Source organism: Pieris brassicae, chromosome 1 (assembly GCF_905147105.1).
Source record: "Pieris brassicae chromosome 1, ilPieBrab1.1, whole genome shotgun sequence".
NCBI lineage: Eukaryota > Metazoa > Arthropoda > Insecta > Lepidoptera > Pieridae > Pieris > Pieris brassicae.
In genome coordinates this window covers 7,405,951-7,420,803 of record NC_059665.1, presented here as the reverse complement: position 1 = coordinate 7,420,803, position 14,853 = coordinate 7,405,951, and the positions used below count along the sequence as shown (strand labels likewise).

At 31.8% G+C, this 14,853-nt stretch overlaps 2 protein-coding genes across 2 annotated transcripts; one reads left to right on the top strand and one right to left on the bottom strand.

Moving 5' to 3' along the window:
* Positions 1–24: 24 nt before the first annotated feature.
* LOC123713234 (nuclear hormone receptor HR96) lies at positions 25–6,279 on the bottom strand. Its single transcript, XM_045666816.1, has 8 exons — positions 5,364–6,279; positions 4,910–5,038; positions 4,426–4,534; positions 3,419–3,523; positions 2,159–2,284; positions 1,710–1,793; positions 1,207–1,419; positions 25–926 (listed from the first exon to the last, which is right to left on the bottom strand). Exons 1-8 carry the CDS (start codon positions 6,059–6,061, stop codon positions 726–728), a joined length of 1,665 nt encoding a protein of 554 aa, XP_045522772.1. The 5' UTR covers positions 6,062–6,279; the 3' UTR covers positions 25–725.
* A 3,238-nt stretch (positions 6,280–9,517) lies between these two features.
* Positions 9,518–14,815, top strand: LOC123709134 (heparanase). The gene is made up of 7 exons (XM_045660279.1): positions 9,518–9,681; positions 10,047–10,177; positions 11,095–11,292; positions 11,626–11,821; positions 12,138–12,366; positions 13,196–13,440; positions 13,621–14,815. The coding sequence occupies exons 1-7, from the start codon at positions 9,518–9,520 to the stop codon at positions 14,750–14,752; spliced, it is 2,295 nt and encodes a 764-aa protein (XP_045516235.1). The 3' UTR covers positions 14,753–14,815.
* Positions 14,816–14,853: the final 38 nt, after the last annotated feature.

Sequence of the window (14,853 nt, the reverse complement as noted above, 5' to 3'; positions counted from 1 at the left end):
AACAATGATATAAAAATAGTTTTCATTTACAACAATATATTTACAAAAATATACTTAGTAATAAATAACATCCAGAGTTGGACAAAATATTATCATAATTTTTGGTATTTCTCTTAAACAAGAATGCATATAGATTTAAAATAGTGTAGTGTACTACATGTCAACTGTGAATTTTGAGAAACTAAAAACTAGGACTAATAAACTTCGAAATTTTGACAACATAATAACTAGCAAGTTATAAAATATATTAACAAAAATAATGGTGCAAATCAACACTGATCGACGAATCTCAACTGCTAATATCTATTGACAATATAAGAACATGATGCGTCATCCAAATATTGGCACCATGGGTAGTTTTGTTCAAGTTGAAAATGACCATTAAGGCCAAAAAGTAAATGCAGATTTTAAATAATTGCGTCAAATGATTACCTAAAAAAGCCTATTAAGTGAAGTAAGCAATATCAAAATTTGTTTGATTTTCCAGACGATTAATATGTCCAACGAAAATATTACCAAATAAAATTTCACATCTGAATAATTTAACGTTTCTTAGACAACAAAAATGAGCAATCAAAGGAGGCACTTCGCATTTAATTTAAACCTAGTTCGTCTGTTTTTTGTTGGACGCTGTTTCGATGACGAAAGTTTCTTTGAAAATAAGCTTTTATAACTTTAAACCAGCGTTTTAGATTTTACTCATTACTTCTTTTGATTTTTCTCACCTAAGCGGGATGCTGTTTAAGATCGAATATCTCCATAAGCAATGGTTCAATGGGGTTCACGTCTAAGTAGACCTCGGTAACTTCTGCCGCGAATCTTCGCAGTTCAATGGTCTTTTGAATGAGTTTTAAAAAGGTCGATTTCGCTTCGCATCCAGGGTATACGCTTTCCAAGTAACGCCGGAGGAGGTAGTAGTAAGAGTTCTGAAAATTTATTTGTGTTTTGTAAAATAGAAAACCCTGTAGATTCGTTTCAATACAAATACTAACTGTATAAAATATTTGCAGATCCTTTGCGACTATCCAACATTCATATTTTTGTTTTTTTAGATAGGGTAAAAATTGTAAATGAAAAACAAAGAAAAAAACGCCATGAACCTACCTTAGTGAAATATTATCTAAACATTGGCGTATACGTATGGTTGTGTGTGAAAAACAACTGACTATATATGTTATTATGCATGGATAATTAAGTAATAATTACCTGTTCCAATTTGATAACATCTCTATGCACAACCTTTGCCCTGTCTGGTGTAAATAAAAGTAATGCAGACATAATCAGTATGATGTGCTCGTCTGTCCGCCATTCCGGCCTGAAGGACCTGATAAATGCCTCATGCGACCGATAGATGTCGCCTTTCGCAAGTTTTAATACATCTGTACGGATACTGCTAAAACACGACTGGCTATGTGGCAGCTGGAAATAATCATTATGAACAAATTACAACAGTACAATTGGTGTTTCTAAAACAGGTAACTTATCACCAACAAAACGAGAAATCAAATTAACGTAAAAAAATTTCGTACAGATAAATCTAATTTATTATTAATAATATTACATAACAATCTTAAATCTCACATCAAATTTTAAACTATTTTTAAAAATTATTTATTTCTTCACATACTTGCTTTTGCAATTATGATATGTTTTTAAGGTAATCTTTCATTATTTGGGATTCAATGTAAAAATAATGTTTTTTTATTTACCTTCCACTGGTCTCCTTGTCCGTCATAAGTCATGGCACTGCGCAAAACCATCATCTCTATGCAACCGCCTTTTAGTAAGGCTACCTGTTAATTTTAGTCACACTATTAAAGCTTTCAGTTCGTATAAATAACTCCTGTCTGTTTCATTGGAAACTTTGTTCTTCTACTGAATGCAATTTTTCAGTACCAAAAGCTACGAATTGTAAGATATTTACGCAACCAATGTGACTAGTTATATGACATATAATTATTTAGGTGTTTTACTATAGGTGCGCAGGCGACAATGTAAATAGAAGGATGTGGATAAGAGTCGCGCACTGAAGCCACTGTTCAACGTTAAGTTAACAATCAACAACACAAGGGACGACGCGTTACCATAGTTACGCGCGACATGTAATTACTGCGCAGTTACTAATGTTTGAAGTGAATTTTGTTTAAAAGAAATATACCTGATCTTCTTCGCACATATTCTTAAAAGCATTTATCTTCTTCGCCATCTTGATCAGCCGTCTAATTGCAACCGCGGTCAAGTTAACAATTGTCACTAGACGCGGATCGTGTTTATTGCTGAATGCCTGAAAAATAATAAAGGCTTAGTTGCAAAACAGTCTTATATAAGGCGCATTTTAAATGTGAATCAAATAATTGTATGAAAATTTAAAGCTACGTAATACACTATTTCCCATATAAATATTTCGCTCAACTTTTTTTTACCAAAAGGGAAATCGTGTATAAGAAGCTTGTAACACGTAAATGAGCACTCCACAGTCTCACCCCCTTGTCACTTTTACGCCTCAAATATTTCGTGAGCGTATCCGCGCGCTTTATTATATTATATGCATGTCTAATACTTTTTCCGATAAGTTACAAAGTATCTATTCTAAAATACATGACAATTACGGTGATTATAAATTTTACAAAAAATAATAAAAATATTAATTCCAACTACAAATTCAATTTGAATTTTACTTTAGTTTTTACTATTACTACAAAAAATTCAACCAAAAATTCTTATTCGCTTAACAATGCGGCTTAGGTACGCGATAGGCGCTTGACAACGCTTTTTTAAAATTCATCCGCCCACTACGAAATATAGGCAATATCATCCTCTGAATAAGTAGCGCTCATTCTGTTGTTTTCGAGAAGAATTCAAATGAGAGATGCCTGAACTCCGAGGTGGTTTTGACAGACGGAAGTTGGAAGATTCTGTTGATTTTGAACCTTGTTAATTCATTAGAGATGACAGTGATAATATTCTGTTCTGTATTTGACCATTTAACAGTATGTATAAGAACGTAACACCGGCTATAGATCTCTCGTACAGTAACATAATCATAAATTTCGTCGTTGTCGTCGTTAGGTCGTTGATGATACTCTCGGTTGATGAAGTCGCCTATGAGAAAATCATTTAATCATGAATGCAAGACACCTTGCATTCATTAAGGAGTGAGTGATCTTAAATTATTTTAAATATCCATTACTTCAAAAGTATGCGAAAGTATCATTTGAGAAGCGCTTGAATATTAATTAAAATTTATTAATTAATTTTTTTTTACATTTACTTTGATAATTTATCTCACGTATATTAGTATAAGATAGCTTTAAGTTTGGCAATATTATTGTTCAAACAAAATAGCAACTTATAGAGAATAACTCAATAGTTATTAGAAAAATAATAGAAGACGATTGCACAATTACTTATAACATACCTTAAATCCGGAAGTATCTCCAATAAGTTCTGAGACATCGTCATCAATGGGCGCGTTGAGGGCTTTGTTTGCTACTATAAGCTCATTCAGCTTTGCTCTTTCTACCTATAAGATTGATAAAACTAATTCTCTCTATTTCCAGTCTGTTTAGTTAAAAGACTTATCAACTATCCTTTATTCATAGAAACTAAATCAATATAATTATACTGTTTTAACACAAGTCTCTATTCTATCTCATATCAACATAGCATGATTACAATTTGATCTGAAGATTAGTTAACACAATGCAATAACACTGTTGGAATTTTTATAAAAAATAACCTATTATGACTTATATATTTTATTTATTCATGAACAATGCTAGTAAACATTATGCTATTATTATTAGGCAAAGTATTGAGAAGACAAGCCATCCAAGAGGACTTTTATTATAATACAGTCAAAACCGTTTACGACGACATCGTTTAGAACAACATACCGGTTACATTGACCAAAATCAAAGGTCCCAGCTGAATTCTAATGTATTAGGTACTTAATAACAACATCATCGGCTGTTACGACTATCGTTTTTTACGACCAAATATGAGTAGTCTCTTCGATGTCGTTATAACAGATTTTGTCTGTAGGAGTAAAGAAGGTCAATCATAGGTAGTGTAACAGAGGCATTAATGTGTTTGTTCCTTGTTAAGCACACTCACATGGTCTTATATTAAGGGAAGATCTTTACTATATTGTGTTATAGTGGAATTGGTGCAACTTTACGCGTATGGTGTAAATCTACATATCTTCTTTATAACACATGATTAAACAATGATATTTCATCGATTTGAATGTTGTGTGAATTTAAATAGTGAAAATCACAAAACTGTTTTATATCCAATCCAAAAGCCATTCTAACATTTATTACTTATTCTGTAGTTCTATTCAAATATCAGCAGTTTGAATTCAAACACATACTCATAATTAAAGTAATTCTCTAATAAAATTATTAAGTTGTTGATTAATACCTCGTTGAGTTCCCTAGATGAACTGTTTACATTTGTAAGTGATGTGTAAGCTTCAAATTCCAATTTTATTGCTTCACACAATATTGACTCCATAGAGTTAGGCTCAATTCTGTAAAAAATTTGTATAATTTTTGATATTACACAAAAACTACATAAATATTATCCTGGTCCTATACTATTTTTCTTTTTATTCACTTATTGTACAAGTGTTCCAGTGTTTTTGTTTGGTTCTTAGGTTTTTTTTTTATTAATTATTAATTATTTTTTATTATAATATTTATTTAAATTTAATTGCTACAAAATGTATGATTCATTAGAATAAAATTTAACATTTACTAAAGGAAGTGAACTGTATTTCGATTTGTCTGGAAATAGAAATTATTATGTAGCATTGTTCTAAATTAAGAAATAATCATTTAAAAACACAATAAAAAAAGATTATTTTAATTTAAGTGATTAAATATTGTAAATATAATTATATTACCTTTCAACATCCTGTAATATTTCTTTAGCTTTATTGACATCAGCATCACTTGTGGATGGCATTTCCTCATGATTCATTTCATTTGATATAACTGCATGTGATATATTGTCTCCATTGGTTAATAATGACCTGTTATAATTTAAAATTAAATAGTTTTAAAATATTGGTAAATATTACTGAAAGATGAGAACTATATATACTATTTTTTTGTATATATTTATGTATTAAGTATACATTAAGTAATACTTAATTTTTAATGTAATAAATAAATCTAGTGAGTAAATGATATACATAAATGTACATAAAACATCTACACAGTAAAGAGTAACAAGTTATATAAATGTAGAGGCCATTCAGTATCACTTCTGTTTCAAAGTCACTTTAAAGATAAGGATAAAGTTACTCTTTTGTAACTAACCATATTCAAAGCTTTCTAAAAAATATTATTACTAACTTTATACTGTCTTGTTTTGTAGTTTCACAATACATGCTATCTACTTGATTGTTCATATAACCTAGCTTTGCTTCATGTAAATCTCGACTAATAATCAATTTTTCATTTATTGGTCGGAGTTTTACATACTGGGTATCACAGCTTGGTTGTGAATTATAGCCATAGAAAGGTGGGGAACTCAATGAGTTTTCCATGTCCGTGCTTAAGGGAGATTGTACTGTGCTATTTGGACTACAAGTAGTGCTATTAAGAACATTATGTTGTATTGTAGGTTCAATAGCTGGAGGTACATCTTCCTTTCTTATTTTAGAGCTTGTTACTGATTCATCACCATCTAATATCTGACGTTTCTTAGCTCTGTTTTCTTCTATTTTCCGTCTTTTTTCAGCTTTGTCCTCATCTGACATTATAAATTCCTTCACCATACCCACTGAAAAACATTTTTCGAGTCTACATTTCTGACAAAATCGTCGCGTAACCACTGTTATCTCGCAATTGTCCGAGAAGGGGCACTTGAATTCTTTGTTAGTAAGGGCATTACGACGGAAAAATGCTTTACAACTCTCGCAGGATATTGCATTAAAGTTGTAACCTAACGCTCTATCACCACAAATTAAACACACTTTCCGCAAGTTAGACGGTACTTCCTTTTTCTGGCCCGTCGTTTCGTCTTTTTTATTATCCTCGGTCTTCTCCATTTTTACAAGCACATACCAAAGTTGAATATCGAAACCAGTTTAAAATAAAAATTAACCAATTTATTTGGCATAATCTTACTCGTGAAACGTTAACAAGAGAGATAACACTGCTCAAGTTACATGCGAATATATCGCGATAAGACAACGATTTATTAAAATAATTTGATTGCAATGTTATGAATTGTGGTAGGTACGTAAATAAAAATAATAAATTGCCAAGGCTGAAGGCAGCTCGAAGGTGTAAATGATGACTAATGTCCATTGTCATTGTAGGATATGTACGTCAATGTCAATACTCGATCAAAGCAGTCTAATAAAGGTCTTCATCTATAAAAATAAACGGAAGGCACTGACTACGATACAAAAAAATTACTACATTTTGTTCAAAGAACAATCCTGTGTATTAGAAATGAAAAAAAAATAGCGGGCTGGGCGCTTCTCCATTAGAATATTTTGGATCTGTAATTAAAACAAATATACGTAAGACAAGGCGTCTAGACTAGCCTGGCGGGAAAGCGTATATGTGTAAGGGTGTCTTGTATGAAAATAACAAATTTTCTGTTGGGTGTGTCTTATTTTGAGAACATCACACTTTCTATGAAATGCAGCCGTTGAATAACGATAGGGGAGATCGGCGCCTAGTTTAAGAACACTTTCTACTTCATTAAGGTGACTTTTGGTGCAACCTCCCCATTTATTGATACAATAACTAAATTGTATTAATGCTTTAGATTTCTAAAGATATAAATCAATTTTCGCATCCCGTTGACAAGCGTTTCTAAGTGAGGTTTAAAAGTTCGGCAATGATCGACTTGAACGCCCAAACACCTGATGGTCATAGATAGCTCAGCCATAGTTAACAGGTGTGTGCCTTCATTGTTAGGTTTGGTAGAAGATGCGATCGATATGCAAAATATATCCAATAGAAGAATACCCCTCAGTCTTTGCAATTTCCCGAGATAAGTCAGACGAGTTTCGGTAGTCTGATATTGGTGATGCAGCACCGGCAAGGCGCAGGTGTGTAGTATAAAGTATTAATTTTCTTAGCATTACTTTTGTTAAATGTTTTTAAAGTCTCAATCACACTCCTTGTAAGTATGGTAGTGTAATAATTACAAGTATGAATATAGTAAAATTTGTCTTGCTAGGAAGCCTAAACACGACGCGAATGTATGCTTGGTGGTTTTCTATACCAAATACCTACAAGTAAATGTAATGTAAATGTGAATAAGTCATCTTTATATAGCTTAAGTTTAGGTAGATTTTCTAAATTCAATGTACCTTATTTCTCATAGACTGCTCGCCAACTTTTGATTAAGTTTTTCAATTGCAGGCCAAACTTTGATGTAGAAGTTTCGATTTCCCTGTTAGATTTCTGCCGTAGCTGTCGTAGTTTGCTGTCCAAATACGCTTGCTTTTAATATCAACACACTGATTCCGAGTTAGTTTTAAAAGCATTTGGCGCAACATTTTATAAATTTTAGTTTTAAGCGATGTTACATTGACCATTGGTTGATCTGACAATTGACGCCGCTTCGCACCACGTACCGAGACATTGTCGAGATTCAAAATAGTTAATAGCTGATAAACTGGCGGTGAACAAAGCATTTTTTAAATATATTAATTTAGTATCGGTAGATAGAAATGAAACAAAACTGCGCTGCAGGAAACAGGAATTATTCGGTGGGGCCATATTCCACGCAAGCCGTGGACGTCGTTGGAGTGATAATGACAGTATTTGTTGCTCACTTACACTTAAACGTAAGGAACTTTTGAATTCCTAGTTACTAGTTAGCACTTAGTTTATTTAGCTTTATTGTAGTAATTCACAAACATCACCACTAAAATACACGTCTGTAGTAGTGTATTAAGTAATTATTTCCTTACAAATACAAAGAATAAAGAGTTTGCTAGTAAAGCATTTAATAGGTAAATTAACTTTTAACTTAATTATTGAATTAAATTAACTGCAACTTTTTTTTCTCTTTACTCACAGTGGTTACCTGGAAGACATCGCTCGAAAGCGATAAGGCCGCCAGTTGCCTTCCTTTTGATTTAATTATGTTCAATTTTTTTAATAATATTGTAATCTAACGAAGTGTTAATAAATAAATTACTTAGAAATGTACAATTAGCCTTCTAAAATTACGGGAATGTATTTTTAGCCCCGCGCCATAACAAACACAGGGTAGTTATAAGATTGATATGTGTGTGGCTATGGCATCCTAGCTCCTAAACGAATAAGCCGATTATGATGCTCTTTTTTGTGAGAAAGATGACGTCATCGACTTGTTTCGCCTACAACTTATGAAGCATGCCACGTCAATTTGGCGCGTCCTTGTATGATACTATTGAGCTACTCTGAAGACGGAGCTCGAAGGGTTTAGGCAACATTAACCATAACCAATATGATTAAAATACTCGGAAATATAATTTGAAATATTAATACCTATGACAATAATTAACTGATACTATTTCGATTAAGTAGTTTATCGGAAAGTGTTAATTGCTTTAAAGATTCGTCACACGAATTTTTATGTGATAAAAACGTAGATATTCATATGATCGTAAAATAGTATCTTCAGTTACAAGACGGTTTAAACGATGACTTAGCAAAAATATACGGGTTGTACGTGTTATATTTGATGTTTTTAACACACGCTCAAGTGAAAAGCATTTTTGCAATCAAGCAAATCTATTTTGTGGATTCAGCATCTGTTATGTTACAGTCAGTAAAAAAGTTTATCCGTTTTTGTTATTGCAATGTAAACATGAACGTCAATCATTTTAAAATTTATGTGGTTAATTGTTTTCATTTACTGCCCATTCTCAAAGTACGAAACACTTCGTTTTTTTATGAAGCACATTCTACCAAAAAAATCGAACTTACATTTTAAATGTTAAATGTACCTAGATTTTGTACACCTTACAAGTCTGATAAGTCTATTGATAATCATTAAGTCACGACAACTGATAAAATCACGAATTATTAAATATGTTAAGAAAATTTAAAATCAAATGTATTTCAAAATTATATTTTAATTGACCATCGGACACAGATATTATATATGCCCCATATACCACAGTTAATATACCAATGTGGTAAATCTATGGAGTAAAATTATCAATAATAAAATGGATTAGGTTCATCCAAGGCTTTCACATTTATCGGAATACGAAAGATAATTATGTGATAAATTGTACACCTGTGTCTAGTTCTATTTGAAATGAGTCAATTTATAAGAAAACAGATATTGATAAGATTTGATAGATATAGTAAATTTGTTACTGTTGCCATCAAATGTTTTGAAATACCGCTGCTTAGCGATTAAACCCACGTATAAACCTTTTTTTATTATTAATAATAAATATAATATCATTTTCACGCTACCCGTAACATAACTTTTCGCATCACATAAAATGACTTCCGAGTTTTTCTCAGGTTTATTTACGAAAATGTTATACCTTCACTTATTAGTCTTTAGTTTTAGTTTAGTTAATTCAAATATTTATAATGTCAAAATTTTTACTGACAATTATGTAAATCTCGTAGACACGCGCTTCTTGAGTTTAAGTGTTGATCCTAAGGATCTTTTTGCATCCATTGGAAAATATAACAGGTTAGTGTTTTGTTTTTAAGCAAATAAAATGTAAATTTATCCTTTAGAAAATTTTTAACTTACCATTTACGATCGTTTAACAATGCATTGTAAAATATAAATTACTTCAACTTGAGAATCTCTGAGCTAATATATGTTTAATAGATAAATGGTATATATTCATATTTGTAACTTAAACATGATCAATGTTTAAGTTACTAGAAGACAGAATATAAAATATAACCCCTGTCTTGGTTCGTAACCTGGCCAGATTTTGGATAATAGAAAAAAGTTTACACATTTATTTTTTTAGGAAAACTTTGCAAATATTTCACTTTTGCTCTTACTTATTTGCCAAAAACTTAATTATATCTTTAAAACTTTAGCAAAGAATGCAGTTGCATGGCTTCTGCGTTGACACCGGCGTTTCTGCGTATTGCTGGGCCGTCCACAGGGCACCTTACTTTCATAAACAACACGTTCGCTATTTCTAATCAACCTGGGTGGCAGTCTAAAGGTTTGAGTTTTTTTTCATTGTAACGCATTATTTTTTTAGTTACCTATCACCAGCTCGGAGACTGGCATCTATCGACAAGAACCGGTCGGAAGCTTTGTTGATACTCCTTTAAGAACCCAAAATTTCATATCAAATTGAACAAAACAATAAGTAACACGCTCTTCCTAAAAAAAGCTAAACGATTTAATAAATTTTATACATTTATTAGAAAATTCGTATTGCTTTTATCTCTAAAAATGAGCTTACAAAACTTTTAATAAAATGTTAGTATTCCTTTTGTTAGAGCAATATATTATAAATATAACTATAACAAAAACTAAACTGAACTATATTTCGGAGTATTTGAATGTGTTATTCATACGTAATAGCTTGGGAAGTAATAAAAATAATTACGACTTCACTTTTAATCGTAATTAACTACAAATGTTATTTAAAAGAATATCTGTGAACACCGAAATTAGAGCACGTAATGTAAGTGCATTAGATATAGTGAGAACAATGGCAACCACATAGGCGTTCATTCACGTAGTGGAATTTTAATAAGAAAGCATTTAATATGTGATTTGTCACTGGATGAAGTAAGCAGAAGTAGAATAAGGCGTCCATTCATCGGATTGATTGATCTCGTATGTAACCATACTCGTAAACGGGTACGTGACTGGTCGGACTTGAATATGTGTATATAATAATTAAATTCTGCATTACCTTGATATTAGCCGTTTTCGTATTGTTCCCGTATTAATAAAATACAAATGGCTGTTTAAAACCGTATTAAAGGGTTTATTGCCAGCTCTTCTCCGTCTTACACCCTTGCTTTGAGAACTGCCAGTAAACGTAGTTACAGAAGCATTAATTTTTATTCTGACGATTATTCGTATTGTTTACTATATGTATAGTAAAATTTGTCGCATTTTTAGATGAATTTATAACAGTAACACAGAAACAGTTGGAGAAATTCATTAAATCGTTGAATACTACTGGATTCGACCTGGTGTTTGCCTTAAACAGTGATCAGAAGACGAATGCGGGTATGTGGGACGCAAATACCGCTTTAAACGTCTTAACAGTTGCTGATCGTTTAGAATTGGCAAATGTCTTTTGGCAATTGGGTTATGGTAAGTTTTAAAAAATATTTCTAACAGAATAAAGAATATGACACTAATGCTGTTTTTATCTTCGAAATTATTCAATACAAAGCTTTATCAATATTTAATATTACAACTCCCATGGTCTTTATATTACATACATTTAACACTTGGAAACAAGACACGTGATAGTATTTGAAATTGTTGTTTTAAATGAAGTTTGTTAGTTGGTATGATTTATGCAGATCATACAGCACATACGATTTGTATTGAGAAATTAGATTCATATTTAAACATAATGAGACATCTGTGGACTTTATCACGTATTCTATGTTGTAAGATTAATTTATTGTGTATTTTTAGAATGCAAGAACCAGTCTATAGAAGAATACCTTAACGATTTGCAAACCCTTAAAGTAATAACAGAGACGTTTTCACGTCCTGGGTGGAAAGTTGTGGGAGGTGACATCACACCCTGTCTACATCTGCACTCCAAAAGTGATTTCAGAGATTACGTCACCTTGTCTAATGACGTCATGGACGCTTTGTTCTTAAATGGGTATGGGCTATTGAACATTATAGGAAACAAGTATTGTACTTTAACCCTAGTCTAATTAGTTTTTGTCTTAGTTTATTAATATGGAATAATGGAACTAAACTATTACTACGTCATAGCAAAAAGACGATAAAAATAATTAAAATATTATGTAACTTTAATATAAGTACTTGACACCATATCATAATACGAAATGCGTAATTATAGTCATTAGACAAGGGAGTAAATTGAGATTTAATTTGAGGCCAAGTTATTTAGATAAACTATTATAATAATTACACAAAAAACAGGACCGAGAACTTAATAATCTTAATTACAGCAACTCATCCTCAAAAGAACTTGAAAGCATGTCAGAGAAGGACCGTAGGAAACTACTTAAGGTCTTCGCCAAGAGTCAAGTTCCGTTATGGCTGACAGAGCAAAACCAAGCAAAAACGGAATTGCACAGGGCAGCCGAATGGCTTACCAGTCTTGGCTTTGCAGCCCGAAATGGCTTTTCGATACACTACAGGGATTTGCTTGAAGAGGAACTGCATGAACCAACGCTGGTAAGGACTTTGATTTTACATTTTGTAACTTGATCTTGTGTATGAACAAACGGAGTAATTTTTTTTACTAATGTTTTTCAATTATAGTTGAATATTACGGATTTATGTAGAATTATTTTTGGTGTGGGTGCATGAGTGTAATTTTTTTACGGATGATGTCCAGCGTTTTTGATGAAGAAAAGGGAGAGAGCGATTGAGACCGATAGAGAGAGTGAGAAAGGGAGATCGAGTTTTCGTTTAGTAGTTTCATGTTAGAACTTTAGATGGCAATTCTGTCGCATAACGTCTTGTGCAGTAAACGCAGATTTTATATTTATTTAAGTTATCATTAATGTATGTATACAGTGTCTTAACAGTTTGAATATAGATATACAAATACATGGAGTGATCATATACTGGTACATGATCATCTATTGGGGCTTTTACCTTAGTAATAATTAATTTGCAAATAAGTTTCACTTCTGACATGTGTACGCATGCACTTTTCTAACGAGACTATGTGTGATCTTTGGCTAGAATTAAAGTGTTAATATGAGGTTGAAACAATATAGGAAGCGAATTGATAATTATATTAAAATACATCCTAACATCTCCTATAACCTACATATCAGGTTACAAAAGACTTACACAAGGACTACTTTTTCTTAAAATAATTTAATAATTGTAATCTCGTCTCCCACGACACAGCACAGGGCAATAATTTTGTCACGACCATATTTCTGTCATGAATAATGTTTTATTATTATTATTTTTATAAAACAGTTTTTAGCATTCAACTTCGTTGGTAGATTTGTGTCTAATTGTGACTTCGATATTTCAAATCTTGCAGAGTTTTTACATGGCTCTCCTATTCAAAAATCTTGTTGGTGAACGAGTTTTGGACGTCGATATAGACGTAATAAACGCAACTCTCTTCGCACACTGTACTTCCCTCGATCACAAACCTATTCCTGGTGCTTTGACACTTTATGGTGCAAATATGGACGACGAACCAGCCCGGTTCTCAATCAAATTACCCAAGAAAGAATTAGGGGGTGACATTATGCAGTTCGTACTAAGTCTTGATAAAAATGAGTGAGTATTTATTCGAAGATTTTAAATTGTCAATTGTTAACGAATTTAAAAAGCCTTTCATAAGGACATATTATTTCTTATGCAATGACAGAAATATTTAGCTTATCAACCTTCTCGATCTACACTGAGATAAATTTTAGAAGATTTATTTTACGGATTTTTGTTTGTTATTTGTTTTAGAAATATTGTGGTAAATAGCCACGCCATGTATTACGAAGGAGATATTCGGCCCGTAGTTAAACACGTTCGTCCATACAAATCTTTACTCATAAGCCTGCCACCTAAATCATTTGGATTTTGGGTATTAGCAAATACTCAAGTTCAAGCTTGCCGTGAGCTAGCTAAAGAAAAAATTGAAGACAATTCTGAAGTTGTTGTTTTAAGCCAAGAAGAACCACGTATAAGAAGAATTAAAAGATCGGATATACGTGAGAATAAATCAAATGACATTAAAATATTAGACCAAGTTAAAAGTAGTTTGGCACAAAACAAGGCAGCCTTACGGGATCGGGTATTTGCGATTAATAAAGAGTTGAAGAAAATGCATACCATGTTTCAAGCCAAAATGAATAACGATGCTTTAAATAGACTTAGAAGATCTCATAATAGCCATGAACATTTTTATACAAAGCCTAGAAGAAAACTTATAGGAATAAGTAAAAATCTACCTTTTAGTTCTAATTTAATAAGCAAAATTCTTGATGTAACAAGTGACTTTACAAGTCCTAAGGATTTTTTGAAGAAAAACAATAAAAATAGCGTAATAACGAAAATTAATAAACGCAGAAGACACTCAGAGCCTAGAGAAATACGAGCAAACAGAAAAGGTGTAGGTAAAAAAATAAATACAGAATCTCTAGACTGCAATCCCGGGTTGGGAATTAAGAATAAGAAATTAAATGAAGACTTGCAATTGCAAAGACTTGACGTTGGCGAAGAAACTACTAGAAAACGACGTAGTATTGCACGGAATAGTTTATCAAAGTATGACGAAGTTGATTCATTAGAAAACGCTATAGTCTTGGATAGTAAAGAGAACAGAAAATTTTCTAAAATTTTCAATAAAGTTAAGAATTTGGGAAATCTACCAATGGATATTGCTCTCAAAAATGATGATTATGAAAATATAGGTGACAATTTAAATGCAATTGTATTGGAAACAAAGATAGAAGATGATGGTGCAATAATTAAAATCAGCGAAAATCCAAATTCTAAAATAATATCCTCAACACTCGAAGACGTAATTCAATTCTTTTCTAATGTCAACAAAAAATTGAAAAAAGTCTGGGATATGACTACACTTTTAGACTAACTTTTATCTAGGATGAAGATTAACTGTTTTCTATAAGTATTATAATATAGTATATTTAAGATGTCCTCATAATATCATTATACATTAAAAGGAATTAATGT